Genomic DNA, 24,558 nt, shown 5'->3' with positions numbered 1-24,558 from the left:
TCATCTCAATGCTAACTTTTACCCCAGAGCATCTGTAGTGATTCTGGACACATAATGAAATAGGTTTCAATTATCAATAGCTATTTGGCAGTGGTACTGCAGTCCTCTGCTTACCTTGGTGCTTATAGGCTCCTTATATGTAGTTTAAATACAAGTCTGGACCTTTCCACTCTTTCTAGAAAATTGGCACTGAAAAATAGGAGAAAAAGATATTCTGTTTTAATTCTCAAATATTTTATCCCCTTCCCATCCCACCCAACCCAACCTCATGACATATCAGAGGACCTGGAACTACAAGCAGTTGATTGATTTAACTGTTGAGGTAGAGTCTGAGTGGGAAGAGGTAATTAGTGTTTTCATGGTGGTGTGCAGAAGTGTTAGTGTTTAAACATTAATCCAGTGCCATCTGTCCTGCTGCTGTTACCCACATCCTGTTGGCCAGTACAGGCAACGTAGCTACTACCCAAATGTTCAGAGCAGGGAAGGAGAAGTGATTTCCTTTTGTAGGAGAGACATCCCAAGAGTCAAAGAAATGGTGTTATTCAGAGGTATATAAGTAGGTTTTAGAGGTATAGGAGTGGGTTTGAAGGATGCAGCATAAATCTTCAAAAGATGGCTCTAATTCTTTGTCTTTAGCTCTATCTAAAGCTAATACTTCATTTAACTTCAAAAACAGCTGCTGTGCATGCACTGTGACATTCACAAGGCTGCTGCTGGGCGCTAAGCATTATTAAATTACCCACAACATCTGGACTTTTAGCAAGTCTCTGACAGGACATTAAGATTTTATTTTTACCCCTCTTTTCCCTGATGTTCAGACAGCTCACTAATATTGTCAGGAATATATTGTTCTAAGGGGTGAAGGAGAAAATAGGGGCAAAAAGTGAGAAACCTATTTTAACTTGATTAAATACAAAAACATAGTTTAAAAGAAAGAGAAGAGCAGTGAGATCTTTCTTGTGTTCTCCTTTATTTCAGAGTTGCAGAGAACACTTAGATGTAGAAATTCAACAGCATGCAGATGTTTTAAAGGTGTTGAAATAACAGCAAAGAGATTTGTCAAACCTAGGGATAGGAAGTAATTTGATTGTAGACTTAGATTCTCTCTTCAGCTAAGTTATCTTTAAAAAGTCTGAGTTCTATCAGTTTCGTTATTGAGGCTCTATGGGAAATTAGCCTGTTTCTGTTTGTGAAAGAGATTCTTTCAAGTGAATAGTCAGGCTTGGAAACATTTGTGTTTGCCCATGAAAATTATTTGTTCATATGAAATTGTGAACCTCTTAGATAGCTTTTTTTATTTTTATTAGAGAAATAATATAAAAAAAAAAAAAAAAAAAAAAAAAAAAAAAAAAAAAAAAATCAGTTTTATGGAATATCCCCTCACATATCTTTAGAATATCAGAAATTGCATCTCAGTGTTATGTTGCAACTAGTATTGTGTTCTAAAAACATTAATATTGAAGTTAAATTTCTATTTATTGCGCTGCTCCAAGTCCTATAAAAATAGAAATTTCCAAAACCAACTTCAGTGTAATGCTGTAACTTTAAAAATACATTGGAAAATAGCAATTAATAACCACAGCTAGAACACTGCTGCTTTTTTGTGCTTGTTTATAAACGAATTAGTTTATTTGCCTTTTTTTTACCTCCATTTAGAACATGAGTTTCAAGTTCCATATTATGCCAATACTAGATATGTTTAATTGTGCCGTTTGTAGATGGGCAAAGCTGTCTTGATGTAATTTGTCTCAAGCACGTACAGGATATTTAAAGGTATATTCATTACGGATTAAAAAAATTTCTTTAGTACATAAATATATGTCTGAAAATAACTTCTTTTTCCTTAGGCTATTCTTAGAGTGATAAATATTGCAGCTGTAACTGAATTATGAACAGATGGCATTGAATTAATGACTAGCTGAATATTTTTAAATTTTGACTAGATTTCTTCCTGTGAAAAAAAGCACTCCATAAATCTGAAATTAATTAGTCACTGGGAATAGTTATCACTCACTGAATCGCTAACATGAGTTAGAGATCAAAATAATACAGAGTGAGCATTTTTTTCCAAATAAAAATTAAGGACTACCTTGCCTTTAAAATAAGTTATTACAACATTAGAGTTCCAAAACTTCATGATTTTGCTTTTGTGTTATTCTAAACATGTATTTTGGTTGTAGAAGTTGTTTTGTTGCTCTTTTATCATACATATTACCAAGGCGCCTCCTACCCATTTTGTTTCCTGTACAGAATAAGAAGCCAGGTGCTAATTTAGCACACCTATTTTTCTCTAGCTAAGCGATTCTGGTTGGCTTGCCATACTTCCGATGCGAAGGCTTTCAGCTGGTCCAGATGAAAATTCCACCTATGCTGCAGGTCTTGTCTCTGAATTTGTACATCCATCTGCATCTAGATTGTACTTCTTTCCAGATACAGAATCATACGTTCTTTTAGGGTCACTTCAGATTTCCCAAGGGTATCAACATAGCCTCCATAAGTAGGGTATTTCAAAGGTAGACAATCTGGCAGTGGTTCAAATCACAAAGATACAGAATTTCAGTGTCAGCTGGGTAACCAGCCGAGGTAGATGTCTTCATCAGTGAATTGAATTGCATCTTATGTGTTACAAGTCAACAATGAACTCCACTGAGAACCTTAATCAAAAGAGACACTTCCAGAAGCTAAGAGACCAAATATGCTTTTATCCTGCTTCTGCAGCTTTCTGGCCCTTGTCCCACTGTCAAGGGCAAGGAGACAAGTAATTCCCTAAATGGATAATGCAGAAATCCTGAGAGCTGGGTTAAGCCCTCATCATCTTGTGCCATCATCATAGTGGAGGCTAGTTGCTCAGAAACCTGGAAATGAATTTCACTGATCTGCCAAGCAGCAGAATGGTTTAAAACTATCATTTTCTGGTCATCACGTTATATTTTTTTCTCTTGTTTTTCTACCCATTAGTACCAAGTGGTAGCCTTGTAAATGAGTCGTGTATCTTTTAGTATTTTGTACATTCTTTCATTAAATCTTTCTCAGTTAAAGTGTAGTTATATGAAATGGTAAGACCTTTTGCATAGATAGCTTCAGGATATTTTTACTCTCTAGCTAAAGCAGATAATCAGAGAAACAGTTTGTAAAAAATAGACTTTTTTAGTCTTCCTTATAGAGTAGCTAGCAGTATTGAATGAATATAAAAATGTAAAATAGGGGTTCTTTAACATTTCTTTTTCAAGAAAGCTTCTAAGTACTCTGGTAGTTCATATCTTTTGTTTCAGTCTTCTCTCTCAAAGTGTGATTAATTAAATTCTTTATCTCAAAAATTTTGATTTGCATTCAGAAACATTATAATGGTCTAATTCACTACATTGTGAGCAATATTATAAAATATTTTTGAGTCACAACACATTTTATTTGAAGTCCATGGGAAACTGCCAAAAGCATTTGGAAGAACAATTTTTTTAATAAAGTTGGGGGGAAAAAAAAGGAAGATGCAAAGCTAACCTCTTAATAACAAGGGTACATAAAGAATATATTGGCAAGGTGGAGATTGGTCAAAGGTTGGACTCCATGATTTTGGAGGTCTTTCCAACCTGAATGATTCTGTGATTCTGTGAATATGAGCAAAAATATTTGCTAGCTTTTAATTTATATTAATAAAACACAAAAAAATGTTCAATATGTCTGGAGGGTAGAAAAAAATCTCAGAATAACTGTCTAATGCTTACAGAGAATGTTACAAGCAAGAAAGACAAAACTGAAATGCTTTAGTTTCTAAATCTTAACAAAGTAAGATCCACAACAGTTGCTTAAAAAGGTCACAGGATAAAATGAGTAAGAGGGAAGGTAAGGAACCATTGGATTACATGAATGTATTTCACTTCATCCAATTTCATTTTCAGTCCAGTTACCTCAGAATGATAAAGCAGGATGCATAAAGGTCCTTGCAGTACTAGCACGTATTTCAGACAGCATGCAGATGAGAGATGAGGTGTCAAAAGGTGCAGATAGGTCAAACATCAGATCTGTTTTTAAGAACAAAGCAGAGATGTAGAGATTTATACATCAGTCACTTTTCAGTAGAATTTCTGGTAAATTGGTAGAACATTTAATGGAGGAGTCTGGCTAAAAGTCTGACCTAAAGGAAATATATAATGATAAACAGTAACAGGTTTAGCAAGGAATGATTGACCTTATGATCTGCGAGATGTTCTATTTCCCAAGGAGAAATTCAACAGTCCTGTTTTGTCTTTGAGTTTCCTCTATCTAATGAAGACATTTCATAGTCCCCTTACTATTTCCACATGCTCTTGCTGTTTGATTTGAATGTGGTGTTCATCAAGTACAGCAGGTAGTCATGTGTCTCACTATGAACTGTTCTGTCTTTTTTTAACTCATTTCTCACCAGTTGAATGTGCAGTTACTTAGAAGCAACTGTATTTTCATAAAACATGTAGTGACCAAACAGCATAACTATAGACTTACAGCCTAGCTCAGCTAACAGAGACAGTGGAAATATTCCCACTAATTTTGTATGGAAAAGTGGTGCCCAGACTGCTTCAATAAGACTCAGATTCCAAAAGGTGTAGGATCAGCTTTCTAAATTATTTATGTTGTAAAAACCAATCACATCACAGAAAGCTAGAAATGACAAGGTTAAGGATAAGGCTGAAAACTTGTAAAATTCTCTTAGGATTTAGTAATATTCAGATTGCATTCATCATGAGTAAGAAAAATTGATAAGCTTTCTACTCCCATTCACATCTTGTAGTACACAAAATATGTTAGAGTTATAAATAATACAGCTGCTTGAGCTGGACTTTTGAGCTTGTCAATGAAAGCTAAGTTGATAAATGCAACTACAAGAAAAATTTAACATATTGTGGCTATTTATTGATCTCACAAAGAAAGATTCCTGGACAATAAAGGAAAACATGCATAGGAAAGATAATGTAATAGATCTGATAATAAAAAATATATATTTATTTATAATTTAACCTACTATTTACTTTATATTTTAAAATACTTTATTTAATAATCTAGTTTAAATGTAAAATATCTGTTTACATATAGCCACATATATTATTAATATGTTTATTATATATTATTTGTTTATGTTTATAATGTGTCTATAGTATTATGAGAAAAATTAGTCCAATAGAAAAGTCATCTTGCCACAAGCCACAGTTCAAGAATCTAGATCATGTTTTGAGTAAATTAAACTTAATGGGATTATAAGTAGAGCAAAACATACAGTGTGAATTCCTACAGATACATTTTGGTGCCTGACATATCTTCCTGTGTCTTGCTTGGCTTTCTTATCTAGGGACCCATATAAGCAATTAAAAAGTTGTAGCTAAAATTACAGACAATGCACATCCTTTTAACCATTACAGAAGCAAAATAAATGTGTTGACTTAAAGCTCAAACAACCTTCAAGAAGTAAAGAATCACATTTTACTTTCATTCACCCATGTGTATTGCTCATAGCTGATGAAATTATGAACAGCTGTATCTAATCAGACCAAAGGTCTGTTCAGCCATGTAGTTTCTGAGTCTCATGGAAAATACCATATGTTAGGAATAGTAGGAGGAAAAGCGCAGAATTGCTCTTGAGCTGTTGTGGCCTCATGCAGAAGTAGCATGGAGAGTGCTGTCTGCTGCAATTTTTATCCAACTTCTATGTACTATTTTCATAGTTCCACTGTCAAGATGCACCAGGAAGACAGACTGCAGGAAAGAGGTATTGTATCCATTGCAGAGGTGACAGGCAATATTTCAGATGTGTTTTTCAGTGAAAATGATATACCATATAAATGGTGGACTCGACAGTGTCAGGTTAAGGCTGGACTTGATGATCTTAGAGGTCTTTTATAACCATAATGATTCTATGATTCTATGAAGTTCCTAGAAGTGAAATCTACCTGAGAGGGGAGAATTTTCATTTGACAAAGTCTTAAACCTGTAACACCACTAATCTTTCTTGGATATTAGTGGGTCTGTGGATTATGATGAAGGAAGTGTCCTGCCTGATTCAGATGGTTCTACTGAGTTTCCTCTTATTATAATGTGTGGCTTATTCCTATGCTAATAATTTTTGTCGACAGCTGTTATTGTTTGCTCTCAAAAAGGGTAACAAATGTGTGCTTTGCTTCTTCTGACCTAGCACTTGCTCCAGCTTCCCTTGTCTGAGTAGAGAATCATTCAGACTAGGAAACCTTAAAGACCAACCTCTCCTAGAAGCAGTAGCTTTCTGACATCTCTTCAGCATGGTCATCAACTATTGACAAACTAAGCTAAGGGGTTTTTTACCTTCTACTTTCATGCTTTTTAGATATAATGAAGGTGGTCCCTTCCCTTCCTCAGCAAACGAAACACAGAATATGTTCTGATTGCTGTGAATCTTTGATTCCTCAATGCTTCTATTCAGCTGGTATGAATCCTTCATTTGCATTATTGCTCTTGCATTCACTGAAATTTTTTTGTGATCTCTGGTAGTAAAAAAAACCATAATGTCTAACATTCCTATGAATATTAAAAAAAAGTTATCTAGGTATACACTTCACAAATATTGATTTTAGACACAGATGAGTGTTGAATCTTCATTAAAAATGCTTTATCTCTTTTATCTCCAATCTCAGAAGCATCAACACATTCTCATAAAAGTAACTTTGTCATCCAGATAAACTCAGCATGTAATAAATTTTAAATAACCCATCTTTCATTGAAGAACCAGAAGAAAATATATTGAACTTTATTATGTTTACTATTTACAAGGATCAATCTGTAGTAATTTCATTTGAATTCTAATCCCTATATTTAATTTAAGGTTGTTGATTTTTTATCTTTTTCTGTGTCTGAATTTTTTGTGTGGTGGGTGGACATGGAAGGTGATGGAGAAATCAGACACAGCTGCTAGTGTTTGTAGTCATGTCTAAACCTTGTAAGATGGCAAGTTCTTGTTACTATTTATTATCATACCTAATAGTGTTTCTAGTTAGTATTTCTGAATCATAATGACTGTAAGTCATCATTGACTTTAAAATGCAAAATGTTAGAACACACATTCTTCATGTTGTTACTATGACATTTCTTAATGAGTAAGTCAAAATCTCTACAAATTCAAAACAGTACAGTTCTTGTTTTGAAATTTATTCTCTAGTACTGTTAATCCAGATTAAAGAACCATTATTTTCTGTATTTTTATTGTGTGTACTGCCCAACATTTTCATTTAATGCAACTTCATTATAGTTAAAATGAACAATTTTAGGCTTTGAACCATTTTAAATGTAGCTGGTTTAATGATAGTTTCAATTATACAACTGCTGTGCAACAAGCATGTGTTATAAACCATCATTACATGCCATGTATGTATGAATATGAAACATATATTTTTCATCTATATACTTTAAATGAAAGGAATTTCACAGAAACATAATAATTTAATTGAGAATTATACAACTGAATTTACAAATAAATAGTTTTCCTGAACACAAGATGAGAAAAGAGTTTGTCATGGACATCCCTTGAACCTGATTAAAACTGTTGACAGAGACAACTCCATGTCTAGTATGAAGTAGATCAGTAGTACAGTAAGGAGTAGCAAAGCTAAGCAGCTTTTCTTATAGTCATGTGTTTGATAGAAATTACCTTTCCAAACAGAATTTAGAAGATAGATTTTCTTCTGTGATTCTCTGGACTGAAGTATGCATTATTCAAGCAGATATGATTTGCTGAAAATAGTGATTGCTCTACAAGTTTGAGATTAGAAATTCAAAATATTTCCTTTGTTCATGCATGATATTCTAAGACTTGATGCATTGTTTTTGTTAGTAGTGCTGTTAAAGATTCAGACATTTTATGAGATGTGCGTGTTTGTGGAGTGTTTTTGGAACAGAGCAATTTGCTTTACAACTAAGAAGATAATACCCAAATACATTGTAAATGCAACTGCTTGCTCCTATTTCAACTGGGAAATGAAAATGCAATGAAACAGAATTCCATTTTGATAGCATTGATTACTCTGTAGGCAGCTTAACTTTTCAAAACCTGTTTTATAACATTCTCACCTGGTTCTATGTCAAAGAGACAGATTTAACATGTGTTATGTTTTTTACTACTCTCTCAGGTACCTTGAATACACTAGCTACCATTTCAGCAGTAAGCAAGGAACACCAATTACTAAGTCCTGATTGCAACATGAAGTAAAAGCCCATTTATTTTAGCATTAAAATTTATTTACTTCCTGTGATGATACTTTGGACTAGCTGAATTCTATGTGTGCTTTTGTGCAATGTGATTCTGAAGCAGCACACATGCTGAACATCTAAAATACATGCATTTCTTAGTCAAAGTTCTAGATCATTGTTAAGTAATTTTTCATAAAAACCTATATTATACTAAATGCATCATAAGTTTTAAAAAACAGTTATTGAAACATGATATGTCACTTACAGTGATATATAATGAGTAAGAATGTGTCAGGTCTTCTCTCTTTTTGATTTCTGACACATTTTCTGTTAATTTCTCTTCCTTACAGAGCTAACAACTTTGATGGGTGTAAATTATCAACGTCACAGTATTTACAATGCCACTTACTTTTAGGTGGCTAAGCTATCATCAGCTCTTACATAAAGATGAAACTATTTAGTATTAAGTTATTTGCAATTATCCTTTGGTTTTCTGAACCATAAGTATGGTTGCAGGATAAGGGCATCCCCAACTTCCTGCATTTGGTTTGCATGGGAAGGTTCAGGTAGTTTGGGGAGGGTACAGTTACACGGGTGGCTTCTCTGAGAAGCTGCCAGAAGCGTCATCCATGTCCCACAGACTGACTACAGTGCAAAAGAATAGAGCATCCTATGCAATTGTATTGGTAACATGCATCACTAGGTAATTGATGGCACTTTAAACAAATAATTCACGTATGTCTGCAGGGCACCACTATCAAGGACATCACCCACCTTTGGAAAGTATTTAGGGGTAATGGATGAATTGCATTAGAGAGAGATTTATGAATATATATTGTGATTACAATTACCTGATGGACTGTTAGGCTTGCTACACCTTTTTTCAGTGAGCATTCTGAAATGTTTGAGAGATAGAGCATTTATCCCATGGCTAACATTAGATTACCTGAAATCTGCACCTGTGTTTTTACAATGATTTTGTATTTTTTCAAAACAAAGCCTAATTAACATATTTTTAAAAAATTTCAGCTGTGGAGAAACATTTACAGAATCGACATGTCTAAATTCAACAAAATGCATCATCACAAGTATTTTGATAATTCCTTTTCATATTTTTTTCCTTCGTGAATTAAAACAGCCAGAAGTTTTTTACATTACAAACATAAGTTCATCCGAAAGTAGGAGGAGTTGTTTTGATTACACAAAGGAATTTCACAGAAACATAATAATTTAATTGAGAATTATACAACTGAATTTACAAATAAATAGTTTTCCTGAACACAAGATGAGAAAAGAGTTTGTCATGGACATCCCTTGAACCTGATTAAAACTGTTAGCAGAGACAACTCCATGTCTAGTATGAAGTAGATCAGTAGTACAGTAAGGAGTAGCAAAGCTAAGCAGCTTTTCTTATAGTCATGTGTTTGATAGAAATTACCTTTCCAAACAGAATTTAGAAGATAGATTTTCTTCTGTGATTCTCTGGACTGAAGTATGCATTATTCAAGCAGATATGATTTGCTGAAATTGATTCTGCAAATTATGGGCTGCTAAGGCAATTCCTTGACCAAAATTCATTATCACAGTTTTTATATTCCTTATTATATATTTTGATACCATGAATTTGCATATTGAACTAAAATCTTTCATATTATGGAGGCAGAAGTTTTGCACAACCTTATAAACCAGGCTGTTAAACTGAGATAACATACATTAATTTCTTTGTCCACAATGCCCTCCCCATAATTTTTACCCATATAGATTGATTCCAGTAATGCATTACAAAACTAATCAGAGATCAAAGAGAAAATTTCAGATAATTATTCCCTGAAATAGTGCACCTTGCCTTATATCTGGTTGTGCCATATGCAGTTCCTTGCTTTTCAAAACCATTTTCAGAAGAGATGTTTGCTTTCACTTGTTAATAAAATAAAAGTTTCGGAAACAATTTAGTAGACAAAACACTGAAGAGTAAGGATAAGACCTGTAAATTGAAAAGCATAGTAAATTTAAAAGTCTCAATATCTGCAGACTTTCTTTACTGCAGTTAGATCAATTCCATCTATCTGTACAATTTCAGAATTATTTTAGGGTTTTTGAGCTTTGGGACATTTGGGAATATTATTTCATAAAATACAACATAAATTGTGATATTTTAGTTCATGTTTTTTGTTTGTTTTGGTGCTTTGTTGTGGTTTTTTTTGTTATTCTGTTGTCTAAGTTTGTAGTAGAACTGAATGAAAACAACCCTTTCTGCTGTGTTGATTTGTGTGTCTTAATGGAATAAGGTCATGCATTATCTTTATTTTTTCATTGGCAAGAAACTGCAATTTAAACTGAAGAAAACCCAGAAAGCTCTGTCTGAATTGGCATTTCAAGATCTCAGTGCTTAAGTACATTCTAAAGTTTACTGTTGATTTCCACGTAATGTTGAAATAGATGTTTTCAAAGTTATTTCTGTAAATTATTTTAACAGTATTTTATAAAGCATATTATCTATCAGGCTTACAGAAAGCCAAATATTTTAGTAAAGCATCATGTATTCAATATGTTTTGGATATTCCATGAATGCCAATGATTAATTCTTACAAAATATCTTAGATGTAACAATCACTTCCTTGGTTTCAGGAGCTGATGCTGTGGAAGCTCAGTGTAAGAGATTTGAAGTGAGAGCAAGTGGCAGTGGAAAAGTATTGTTTTCTGCAGATGAAGATGAGATTGTCATCGGAGCTGACAGACTGAAAGTAACAGGTATGGTAATATTAAAGTTTCTAAATTGATGTAAACATATATATTTTAATATCTTTAGTAGTAATTAAACTATCAATCTTCTAAAAATTTTAATCCACTGGAGAAAAAAAAGTCTTCTCATTATCAGTGATTGATTGATCAACCAAAAGATACTGCATAATCTAAATATCAATTCCTCTAAAGTTAGAATTTAATTTGAACTCTGCAGGATCAACTGTGGTACAAATCACACTTACCACTGTTTTGGCTTTTATATGTCACCATTAAGCATTGTTTTGTGGTATGTGTGCCATTTGTTTAGGTAATGCTCCTTCAAAACGATAAAAACTATTGTTACATATGGTGACCTTTGTTATTTCTGTATACAAAATATCAAGTCTACTTTCCACATGAATTAAGGGTATGTATTCTGCTTTATTTCATGAGGCTCAGCTGAAAAACCATGCCTTGACTTGGCTATATTAGCTTATAATGAATTATAGGTTACTGTTATGGTTTCACCACAGCCAGCAATAAAGCTTTACACTACTGCTGGTTCCCTTCTCCACCAGTGTGGGTGGGGGAGAGAATTGGAAGGGTGAAAACAAAAAAAAACCTCATGGGTGGCGATAAAGACAGTTCATTAGGTAAAGCAAAAGTTACACACAGAAGGAAAGCAAAACAAAGAATTCATTGCTTTCCATGGGCAGTGTGGTGTTTAGCAATCTTCAGGAAAGCAGGGCCCCATCATACATAATGTGGAAAAAGAGAATCATACTGAATCCTGCTAAGGCTCAAACTTGGTCATAATACTAAATGCTGACAAAATTAATCTTAAACGTATAATTGACACAGAAGATTTCAAAGCATCTATCATAAGTTAAAAAATAAAACATCGTGCAAATGGCACGAAGAATTAGATTCCCCGCCACTGAAAAATGCAATCATAAGTTTTAGATATAATGATCATTATTTTTTAATCAAACATTCGGCACCATAAGAATTAATTTTATCCAAAGGTTGTGTGATATCTTTAAATTCTTCAGCAAACAGATGAAAAGTGATGAGTCCCTGTGAGCAGCACCAATCAGACTGTATTACTCCACATGGCATGATATGACTGATGAAACCTGGCAGGAAATCATAATGTCAAACATCAACCAGAATTTTTTTCTTTTGTTTATTTTTCTCAAGCTTGTGTTTTTATTATCATGGTGCCTTGGGGTGAATATAGGAAAGGAATTATAGAAGAAGAAATAAAACAAAAGTTGAATATAAAACAAGAAAAATAAGATGTGCTTATTTGGAGATAAAGCTCTCACATGTATTTTTTTAAGGATGGTACTAGAAAGAAATGATTTTATTTTCTTCTGTAGCAATCAATAATGTCTATTTGGAAACACTTCACTGTGAATGGGTCCAATAAATGATTTATTTTGGTAATTAATTTTCAAAGTATGTCCATGGGCATTGATAGACTACCATGGTAATATGGGATTTTTTTGTATATGATTTTTTCTCCATTCAGAAGAATGTTTTTTAATGCTCAGCTTTTAAAAGCAATCTATCATAAGTCAGTCTATGAAATTGTTGATTAATAAAAACTTGAAAGATTAAGTTGACAGCTTCTCACTGATTATTTTTTGTAACATTTTTATTTGTAAATTTTTTTATAGGCAGCCTATTCCAAGGAAAAGGGTATAGTAGAGACAGGGTAGTAATCCCGGCATCAGTTTGTTTCCCAGATAAGAAAAATATGGGATCAGAAGTAGTACTTTTTGGTTTAGCGATATTGCAGTTATATATTTCTATATTAAGAGTGTCTCACTTTAAAACTAGGCAATTGGCTGGTTTCGTTTTAACTTCTTATTCTTCCATTGCTAGTTTTGCTTTTTCTTTTAACTGTATCAGCTCTTTTCTACTTTATTACTCAAGGAAAGAAGAAAAAGTGTTCAGATTTTGCTTTGTATCAGAGAGCTTTGGAGGGAGGAAAGAGAAAGGCTTGATGAAGTGAACATATTGCTAAAGAACTGGGGAAACAAGTAGCGATAAACTCATCTTCTGGTGGGTTCACAGGCGCCTTTCTCCATCTCTTATATTCACTCTGATATTCCAATGGACAGCATCTATAGCATCACAGAGTCTTCTTCTCTCTCTCTCTGCAGCTACAGAACTAGAGTATCTATTTGATTTTGACTTCTCTTACTTAAATTGTAATTCAAAGTTTGCTTCCCTTTGCTTTTATTTCATTTTTCTTTTGACTGGAATATGATCTCTGTAAGATACTCTTGTAGCAGAACTGTACTGGTCAACCTTGTTCATGACAGTACAAGCACATATCATGAGGCAGCTTTATCCTGCCAGAGAACTTTTGAGAAAGATTAAGAATCCCTAGGTCAGCGTATATTTTTCTGAGACAATGCTATGAAAGAAAGTTGTATAAAAACCTTCAATGGATGGCTGTTAGTATTTTTTGTCTTTTTCTTTTTTCTTAAGCCAAACTCATAATTAGCAGCTGTATAAGGACAAAGGAATGTGTAACTCACCTAGTTTTAGTCAAACTACACCTACTTTTTTTGACAATGTAAATGGTTTTTTTTCTCCCTTGTCTTCTGAGGTGGCTTTCTTAGTTAAGGCTAAATTCTCATTAACAGAAACTCTCTTTTTTCCCATTCAACTCAAAATTTTCTATCCAAATTATACAATCATTTTGCTTTTTGAAAAGCATATTTCTCTCCCTATGATTTTGAAGGAGAAAAGACAGCAATTTAACTCTCATGTTGTCTCCTACATGTTCTTTTGGTCTATATAACTCCCTCACTTTTCTATAACATTCTTTAGTATGATTAATATAATATCATGATTATATCTCTGACCCTTCCAAGACCCATAAAAATTATAGTGTAATTTGTTTTGTTCCAGGTTTACATAGCTTCTATATAAGTTATACGTGCACATATGGCATTTTATGTTTATTAATCATGATTAAAAAAGGCAAAGCAAAAAGACATTTGCCAATTAAATGAGATAGGTCTTCCATCAGAAGCCATTGCTGTTCTGCAGTCACATCCAATTATGTTTTCTGGATGTAGCAAATCAGTTGTATCATTTTTTTCTAAATAACCCAGTCTAAATTGTTCGGAAAATATTTCTTACCTCTAAGGAAATCTAATTAATTTTGTTTCCTACTATTTTATTAATTGCTGGATTATTTTCTTTCATCTCTTATTGCTGCATATCTGTGTGGTATGGTCTGTTTTAGCACAGGACCTGAAGTCCTTTCTGGATATAAATGAATTTTTTTATTACGATCATTAACATGTCATCAGTAATACTTTTCCCCTAAAAAGAAATAAGGAGCTGCTTAAAAACTCACGAGTTGTAGTTTTACCAAGATTTTAGTTCTGTAGAGTTCAACTGCTTCATAAATTTTGGAACCACAAATTTTTAAGATACATTAAGTTTCATGTCTGTATTGTATGAGCTGATGTAATTAGTTGAAGATCACTTTTTTCCCATATGTCAAACATAAAAATAGTTCTCACTGGGGGAATTGCAGTGGTACAAAGGTTTGCACTTTGTTGCTAGCAGTTCTAGGAGAAACAAAAGAGGCATAAAAAATTTGCAGATCATTATGACTTCCTAAGAGCCTTCTTCCTTGTCAAATAGCACAATTATGTAGAAAAATGGAAGTCAGAAAAGAACGATAGAGTACATACTTTGGTAACTTTCTCAGATTAATAGCAGAATATACACAGGTCAAATCTACTTTGACAGCAAAACAGTGTCAGGAAAACGTATGTGAAGGGCTGCAAGTATCTTTTTCATTACACTGAAGTAAATGAAGTAAGTGCATTCAGCATGGCTTTTGATCAGCCATTGATTTCACTACAGGAAAGATCAGAGCCTTGATGTGTCAAGGAAGCTTCAGAAGGTTCCAGCATACTTATATTCTGATAATATTCTAATAATAATCAGAATTAATATGCAGAGGAGTGCATCAATCCTTCAGTTTTGATTTTAAGATTATGTTGCAGAACTGGGAGTCTGCAGGTAATTGAAATATAGAAAGGTCTTCCAGGGTAGTTAAAAGAAAATGATAAAATAGAAATATGGCTTATGGCTATAAAAAGGAAATATGACAGAATTATGAGAAAATATATGTGAATTGCAAATTAGGTTGGAGAAGTAGAAATAAAATATTTATAACAAGTACTGAAATGCAGAAAAATAACTTATTATTTGATGTATGTGGTTATTACAGTAGGCTTATATCTAGTGCCTTGAGAGACTGAAGGGGAATTTCAGTATGAATGGGAAAGAAGGTCTTGGATTTGCCACATTCAGTGGGTGGATTGTCATTCCAGACAGGAGTTTGGAGAGTGAAGTGGCATAAGATGAGGGGAAGCATTTAATCACTTTAAGGTGGCTTATGGAGCCAAGTTATCTGACCGCAGTAAAACTACTATATTTGATGTTGTACTAAAGTTTAATCCTTTAAGCAGATATGACAAATTCTTGGTATCCTGAACACTGAACCAGAATTCTTTTACCATCACCGGTCAGTAACAAAAATGCATCACATATATAGGATTTCTGTGTTTCCTGAAAATGAGTACATTAATATGTACTCCAGTGATGAATAAGGTTTCTGATAAGTTTATTTAGATCTCAAGAAAGCACTTAATGTCCAGGTTTGTCTTTATGGGAGCTCTGACTGAAAGATAATATTATTGTGGTAGTCTAAGAACTTGGCAAAAGAACAACCTGTCAGGGCATTACTCTGGTGGTGCAACTACAGAGCTGATTACAATCACATATATACCTGACTCCAAGCTGTCTATGAAGCGAAAGCTTTATAGATAGGGTACAAATTGTGAGAATAAATAAATAAATAAATAAATTTCTTATCCAGGAGATTGCGTAAATATATTTATATCTCCTATTTAAGCGTAGAATGCATCCAGACAGCTCATATTCCAAGCAGTGTGTACTTACACCAGCCTGCAGGCGACTGTGTAGATTGTTGGAGGAATATATCAACATAAGGATAATAACAGTTTATTGGCAAAGGAAAGATTTTGATTTTTGGCACTTAAAAATGTGTCAAGGAAAATAAGAACTGGTCTCAGAAGCATGTGTAAAGTGAAATAAGTCTTGGTAAAATAAATTTTTCTGAAAAGGGAATAAACCAGAAAGCAGACAAATGTGCAAACAGCTCTGTCAGAGCAGGAAAACATGTTCAATTCCTCTACAGCCATTTCACTGGAAAATACCCATCTAGGCTGTTCTGTAGACTGAGATATAGAAGAAGCCAGCATATAGTCAGGCAGAAGAAAGGAAAAGAAAGGGGGAAAAAAAAAAATCCAAGCAGCTAAATAACACTCTTTTGAAATAGAGGCAGAAAAAAATAATCTCCTGCCTAGGCAGTCAACCTTTCTATAATCCATACTTTTTGAATACTCTCCTTAAATAATCAACTTTTTTTTTCATGATAGCATCAGTTACAAGAGAAGACACATTTTAATCCTTTCCTCTCCTTCTGGGCTGTAATCTATTTAATTCTATTAAATAGGGTTTGTTTGGGTTTTTTTTTAAGCTGATTCTGTTCTTGTCTGAGCTATTCCTTTGTAGAATGCAGCCAGCAATTTCTCAAGGCTAGTGGAGACCATTTTCCCTGTTCTGGTACAGAGCAGTATCAATCCAGAGCCTGGTTCAAACTTACAGAGTGAATCTGATTTTCAGGATAAACCTTTGACACCAAGATATTTGTGGCCAATGTAAGAATTAATATTTTTAGGAAAACCTGCCAATGTCTGCATTATATTCCCAGTCATATTCCACATTACCTGTTGAAGGACTGTGCAAAGTCCACAGATGCAATTTAAAATAGTTCCACTTCGAAGTACCTGAATTGCATGGTACCAGGCAAATCCACATGATATATGGAAGGGTCAAAGCTCAGTGGAAAATTGCCCCACTATTAAGTAAGCTAGATCTTAAATCAAATGAAAACAGCTTGTTTGGAAAACATACACTAAACATTCAGAAGGTTTTGATGCGCGAATCAGGTATTAATTGGGTTCAGATTTTGTAGCAACATTCTAACTCTTAAACCTGAGCTAAGTCTGACACTCACATGCCCTCAGGCATTGTAGTTTTGAAAATGCACATTTAAATTGCAGCAGCCAGACCCATCTCTATTTTTAAAATATAGCTACTCACAGGAGGGAAAGGTGAATCATAAAAGAGTGCCAACATTCCTATTTTCCTTTTTTGTGCCTTAAAGAACGTGCTTGTGGTTTACTGATACCTGGAAAAAAAATTCTGTTGGAGATAAGGGTCAGTCTGCAGAACGCTATAGGATTTCAGTTCATTAAAAAAAGAGTATTTGGTTCCAAATACTCACCATATAATGATGACACTACAGGCCAAATATATTTTGCTTTGTCCTGGAGCAGTATTCTCATTAGGTGCTAGAAGATGAAATCATTTGGATTTCAATTTGTAAAGCTTTCAGAATAGCGGAAATACTGTTACATTTTCAGGAGATATTGCAGGCATCTGACTTTTCACTAAGAATATACTGATGTACCTCTTACTGTGAGACACATAATACATGTTGGGACTGCACTTCATTTTCTCTGAATTCTATTAGAAACCACTACAAACTGGCTTTTTTATTTTTATCTGACCGTAAACAACCTTTTATCCCAACTTTAAGCACAAGCTAATGTATTTAGTTACCACAAACTGCATGGTGGGATTATACAAGCATTTGTCATGACATACATCATACTTTACAAACTTACATGAATGAACAGGAAGATCTTGACTCTAAATTTAGGTGGAAAGTAGCAGAAATCCTCACATGAATGTACTGTTTGAGTCCATGGCAGTCACAGTTTGATACAAAGCCTTACTCAGAGGAATGAATAGTCAGATCGCCCTCAGTAACATCTTGTACTTTACTGTTTTCCCTAGGTCTGTTTATAAAGCAGATATGCAGGTATGCAGGCAAAGCTGAGAAAAACGTAGATTCCAATAATGTCTGCTCTGCAATACACTTCAAAGCTTATTCATAGCAGACTCCTATAGGCTAGAAATAATTTCGCACACAAGAAGCAACTCCAGAAAAAAAATTATTTCACCCACAAAAATATGGCCTGCAGCTTTCAGCCTACATTGTGAATTTAAATCCCTATTCTCATTGTGGCTAATGATGAGTTTAAATTTCACAGTGTCTGACAGCATTAAATTCAGCACACTAAGACACAAACATAATAAGCCATCATTTTGGCTTCAGAAAAATACCATCCATATATATATAAGCCTTTGTATTTGAATTAAGAGTGTATAACAATGTAGCTTTGCTCAAGGTTCAGATAGTACAGAAGTATGTACGTGTTACAAAGTTGAAGAAGTATAGATAGAAATGCTTAAAAATTCAGAATAAGTAATTTACTTCTGGTAAATTCCAGGAGTGGTAAAAAATCAACACATATTCTGTGAAAGACATGAAATTATGTGTGACAAAAATTATCTCACAAAAATAGAATGAAGAAAAAACCTCAATATCCAGGCAGAAATGGATGCATCTGAAAGCTGTATAACTGCTCTGAGATTTAAAATAAATTATTATTTATTCATGGGTATTGAAGAAAGGGCAAATAACCTATGTAGTAATGTTGACCACCAAACCAAAAAAATGAAACAGATTAGGCTTTTGATAAAGAAAAAGAATCATCTAATGCATGGGGCCTAGTGACAACATTTTGAAATATTTGGGGGCCTCTTGTTTAACTTTGAAAGACTTTTAACTACAGAGATAAACATCTATGAAGAAAAAAAAAAAGAAAATATCAAGATTGTACAAAAGATATATAGACTGTAAGGATGACAGTGCTGAAAAAGTAATGTGAGAAATGTTGGTGATTAGTGGAGAAGAACTGAGAATGTGAAGGTGAAAAGAAAGCTTAAAATTATTTCAAATGAAAACATCCCCTGCTCCAAAGTTACAGGGAAAGACAACAGCAACACAAAATCAAATTGACTTCTAGGGGTCAATTTTCAAATCTCAAAGAAATCATAAGTAATACTTAAAAGCATCCCCAGAAAAAGAGCTAGAAAACATTTTTATCACAAGGTCAAGAGCATCATGTGATACAAGAAAGTGAAATATGAAGCTGGAATGTCTAAACAGGAGTAGGTCCTACAGATATTCTCACCTATTCCACACTGGCAAGGTCCTCTTCAAAGAGTTTAGTCCTGTTTGGTGTACCATTGCTCAGTAAACAACTGGATAGAACCTACATCCATGAGACTGATTAGTTGTCCAGAATAATTATTTCTGAGGAAGAGAGAGGTTGGTGCTGTGTAGCTTGAAGAAAAAATCTCAAAGAGAATACCATATCAGTCTTGAGGCCCTGAGAAACAACCTGCTTAAAAACAAGGAATGCTATCTATCAGTTAAAAAAGCCCAAAACCAAAAATAATACCCAAACAAAACAAATAAAAAAACCACCCCCAACCAACCAAAAAAAACCCTAAAAGCCCCACAAAACACCCCACACCAACTAATCAACAAAAAATACACAAAACTTTGACATGAAAGAACAGGGAAATTTTTTAACTGCAGAGAATGTAGAATTTCCTTCATTTTCTACTTCGGAGTTAATTACATCATCTGTAGAAGATGAAGTGGTTAATCTTGATTTGGTTTTGAACTTAATGATCACAGAAAGGAATAAGGCTTAGCAGTTATGAGATATTTCCTTTTTATGTCTGGTCACAAGCTATCTAATATAAATTCAATAAATTTTTTTCTTTCTAATCTTAGTTCTTATTAACATATTAGATATAGTCCTCTTCATTGTAGTTTTATTTTTATTCTTTAAGGGGTTTTTTTAAGCTATAACACATTGGTTAGAATGAAAAAACATGTGGGTAGCATGACCAAAAAACTAGTCATCAGTACATGCATTTGCACCATTTTGATCTCTTACTAACCGCTCATTAAATCTATCAATTACAAAACACTCATTTTGACTTTAACATAAAAGTGTTTTTGTTCAAGCTAAATTGAAGATTCCTTTTTTTCTCTTTAACAAAATAAACGAAAAATTATAGCAATTTTCTTTTTCTTGAAATTTTTCCTTTCCGTTTTGCAGAGGTCTGCATTGAAGTCTGCCCATAAATAGTGAGCAAGTCACAGCATGATGGGACATTAGGAAAGACGTAGAATATCCCTCTGCTATAGAAGGAAGGGCATGCATTTTCAAACAGGATCCAGCAAGAAGTGTTTGTACAGCAATAGAACTAGCACCTACTTTCTTGGATTTCTCTTCACCTTTCAGCGTGTGCTTTCAGAGGCAGGCTGAAACGTGACAGACATTTACCAGCTTTGCTGTCTGCACTTCTTCACATACACTTAATACTTTTGCTCTGGCTTGTTCCAGGGAAGTCCTTCAGAGTCCTTATCCCTTCCACATGGCAGTTCACCAGTCACAGCTTGACCGGTAGTAGGTTAGTAGCTTTATTCCTTTACTCCACGAATACTTTTTTTTTCTTGCAAAATATGTCATTAAGATAAGCACAAGTCTTTTGGACTCAGTGGAACTTCCTTATGTATTACCACTTCAATTTAAAATTCTCCCATCTACCAGCCAAACCAGTTTTTTCCAGCAGGCATTTCTCTGGGGGGAACCTTCTTTTTTTCTGAGATCTGATCATAAGACAAGAATCTCAAGGTAAATCTTCATAATATATTTTGTGTGGATGCAAACAAGCTTTCCTCTTACTTGAAATCTAACTAGAAACAATCTAGCAACGATGATCTTGAAACTGATGATCACATTGGTTTTGACCCTAGTCTGATTGAATTTGCCTTGACCCTCAGGAGCTATGTGATCCCGTGTTTATGCCGGATCATAATTCCAGGCTTAGAAACATAGACTCTGCTTTTTCCTCTGTTGTAAACAATCCCTGCAGATTTTCAAGTGGGTTTGCCCAATAAGAGTGAGGATCCTTCTTGGTAAATCCCTTTCAGTTTCCTCAGATTTCAGCTAGTCTCTTTCTGTAAAGAATTAATTTCTTTCTTCTTCTTACATCTTTCTTAGAACTTAATTCCTAAATTTGGTGGTCACTTGGTTAGTTAAGTCCAAATGATTTGAACACAAATTGCTCAGGCATGTTTCTAAGAATAGGAATAAATATTTTTAAGAAGTTTGTTAAGCAGTAGATGTGGGTGACTTTCCAGTTCTGAAACACCCATGAAGAAATAGTATTTCTCTTCTATTTAATTGTTTGAATTTCAGTGAATAATTTATGACAGTGATTTGATCAAGATTAATTTTTTTGTGACTTGATAGGATTTGAAATGCAAGTTTTTTGACTTACATCAGAAATAAGTTTGTTTCATAAATAGATAAAGTTAATCCTTGGAATTTAGTTGACAGTGCAAGTAATTAAAATGCCAGGATTTGTTTTCACAGAATGACAGAATATTCTGAGTTGCCAGCGATCCATCACGACCATTAAGTCCAACTCCTGAACCGGTACAGGGCAGCCCCATGAATCACACCATGCTCCTGAGATGCTTCTTGAACTATGTCAGGCTTGGTGCTGTGACCACTTCCCTGGGGAGCTGGTTCCAGTGTCCAACCACCTGCTGGGTGAAAAACCTTTTTTTGATATCCAACCTAAACATCCCCTGACACAACTTCATGCCATTTCCATGAGTCCTGTCACTGGTGACAAGAGTGAAGAGATCAGTGTCTACCCCTCCTCTTACCTTCACGAGGAAGTTGTAACTGCAATGAGGTCTCCCCTCAGTCTCCTCTTCTCCAGGCTGAACAGACCAAGTGACCTCAGCCACTGCTTATATGGCTTCCCCTCAAAGCCCTTTACAATCCTTGTGGCACTCCATTAGATGTTCTCTAATAGTTTAATGTCTGTCTTATATTGTGGCACCCAAAAACTGCCCCCAGCACTCGAGGTGAGGCTGCCCCAGTGCAGAGCAGAGTGGGACAATCCCCTCCCTTGCCTGGCTGGCAATGCTGTGCCTGATGCACTCCAGACACTGTTGCCCTCCTGGCTGCCAGGGCACTGCTGACTCATATTCAACTTGCCATCAACCAGGACCCCCAGGTCCCTTTCTGCAGCTCTGCTCTGCAGCCTCTCCTTCCCCAGTTTGTCTGTACATCCAGGACTGCCCCAACCCAGGTGCAGAATCTGGCACTTTCCCTTGTTGAACTTCATATGATTGGTGATTGCCCAGTCCTCTAATTTAAGGTCTCTCTGCAGGTCCTCTCTACCCTCAGGGGAGTCAACAGCTCCTCCCAGTTTTGTATCATCTGAATTTTTTTTCCATACTTATTTTCAAAAGATGGTGATAGCATATATTCTTATTAGTAAATTTATTTTATAGCAACATTATTAAAATATAAAAGAGACAGTGCTTCTTCTCCATTCCTGCCAGCCCACATCAACTGGAACTAGTGGTGTGGAGCTTGAAATCAGTGTAAGGTTTGCCTTTTATTTGTATAGAAGCAAGAATGAGCCCTAAACTAATAAACTAAATTGATACTTAAATTCACTAGTTTTCTAAAATTAATAATGACTTACTGGACTTAAAATATTCATTTTCTCACCCACGGTTCGTTATTTTATTTGTCTCATTGATTTGAGCACTTTTTCATTTTTCAGAGGTTCACTGCCTTTCATTAGGGTTTGAATTTGCAAGGCCAATAGCTAAACACTCCAGCAGTAATCCTACAAAGCAATTTAAATATGTGCTTGAATTTGGGTCCTGTGAGTTGTAACATTGAAGCTAAAACATACAGTGAGGAACTTTGTAAAACTCAGGTAATAAATAGCTCTCAAGATCTTGATCTGACAGTAGAACTGTATGAACAAAAGAACACACAACGTATGTAGCTGGTTTTGATCATATTTTGGCAAACTAGAGCATCCACATTTAACCACACTGATATTCTACAATAATGTTTGAGATCAATCCCTTCATCTTACTGAATAGAAAAGAGAAAGAATGTGGGTTTGACCATAAAAAAGAACCATTCTCTTGTCCTTCATTTCCTTCTGCATACAGTTCCTTTTGGACAGTATATTTCCCATACTTCAGTTTTAGAGGTTAATTGCTTTTGGGATGTATTGTCAACTTCACTTTTGAGTAAAATTTGGTACAGTGAGGGGAAGATGAGAAAGCTGCATAAATAAGCACAATTTGCTACAAGAAGGGATAGAATGAATGAGCTTAGCAAGGTAAAGCAACCAGAGACCTCTCCTTTCAGAAACCCATCATACTGTAGCTGGTACCCACACTAAGACCTACATGTCCATGCTTCCTGATCATTTACATTCATAGTTAACTGAACTGAATATGAATAACACAAATTTTACTGGTTTAGTGTGTGAAGAACACTTGCACTGATCCTAACATTAATATCAGTAATGGTTATAGTGGGATATGTTTATCTGATTATTCCTACTTAGAAAGCATTAGAATTCAGTTTAATGGTAACTGTTCTTTAGCATATATCTTTGTTGTCATTGAAGCTATCGGATTTGTAAAATGTTTGGACCTTATTTTGTGAGCATGTTAGAAAAACACTACTAGAGAGTAGATCTGAGCACACAATTACACAGACACACATGCACGATCATGTACAGACAAATGCCTTCCAGTTTTTCCAGGCAGCCTTATTACTTTACAAATGCCAAAATGTCATTTAGCTCAAGTAGAGACTTTTCCCTTAAGTATCATCATTCTAAACGAATCTGATTCATAAAGTGTGATAGAAATGACAGCAAGTGCTACAGCTTACACCACTTACAATGGATTAGTGTATTTTCCTGTCCTTTATCTACATCACTGTCTGCAAAGTGGGTTGTGTTGGTCAGAGGTCTAGATACAGCAGCATGGAAAATTTTAAAAGTACTTGGATGTTGTGCTATGACCCCAGATGGTTCCAAGTTAAGCAAAGCAAGATACTGGAAGTAGCCAAATGCTAGGTTCACTTGAAAAATTCATGTCCCAATTTATGGTTTAAAGCATGAGGTGAGATTGGTAGTTGCATCTGAAAGTCTTTTGTCATTAAACATCAAAAGGAGATAGCTTTTTAAAAAGCATTTATTTTTGTATCAAGCAAGCCAATTGTATTATTTTTGGTATTTTTATCTTAGCAGCATTACCGAATGATGGACTACTTTTTAAATCTGTTTTTACACTCTCAGTGTGAAGCAGGGAAAATGCAATAGATAAAGCATACTGTGCAGAAAGAGTATCTATCAACAAGTTTGTTTCATGTTTTAGCTGTCAGAACTGTTTTCAGGCTTTTTATAGTTGCAATCTTTTTTCTTCTCACTGTCATTCTTGGCCTTTCCTCCCTGTTTTATATTTAGATTTACAATGAAAGAGAAGACCAATTAGAATTTCTGAACTTGAAGTTTTAATGAAAGCACCCTTTTTTTTTTTTTTCCCCCTTCTTGACAGCTAACCTCACAGTAACTCAGAACAATTTCATTTAGGCAAAAAAAGAATGTGAAAAAGTTGTATACATACTAAATGGAATTTTAATGCAAAACAAGAAAAGGAGCAGAGGGAGTATCCTGCTGAGATCGGAA

The 24,558-nt window shown here is 34.5% G+C and overlaps 1 protein-coding gene across 3 annotated transcripts in view; it reads left to right on the top strand.

Moving 5' to 3' along the window:
• Positions 1-24,558, top strand: part of SGCZ (sarcoglycan zeta) — a 258,244-nt gene that overhangs the window by 185,640 nt on the left and 48,046 nt on the right. For all 3 annotated transcript variants that reach the window (XM_017744653.1, XM_017744654.1, XM_008641436.2), the window contains exon 5: positions 10,813-10,935. In XM_017744653.1, the coding sequence (XP_017600142.1) occupies positions 10,813-10,935 (123 nt within the window). The remainder of the gene's footprint in view (positions 1-10,812; positions 10,936-24,558) is intronic.

This window comes from Corvus brachyrhynchos, unplaced genomic scaffold (genome assembly GCF_000691975.1).
Source record: "Corvus brachyrhynchos isolate BGI_N302 unplaced genomic scaffold, ASM69197v1 scaffold17, whole genome shotgun sequence".
Lineage (NCBI taxonomy): Eukaryota > Metazoa > Chordata > Aves > Passeriformes > Corvidae > Corvus > Corvus brachyrhynchos.
Note: the sequence above shows the minus strand (reverse complement) of the source record. Positions and strands in the feature narration are given on the sequence as shown.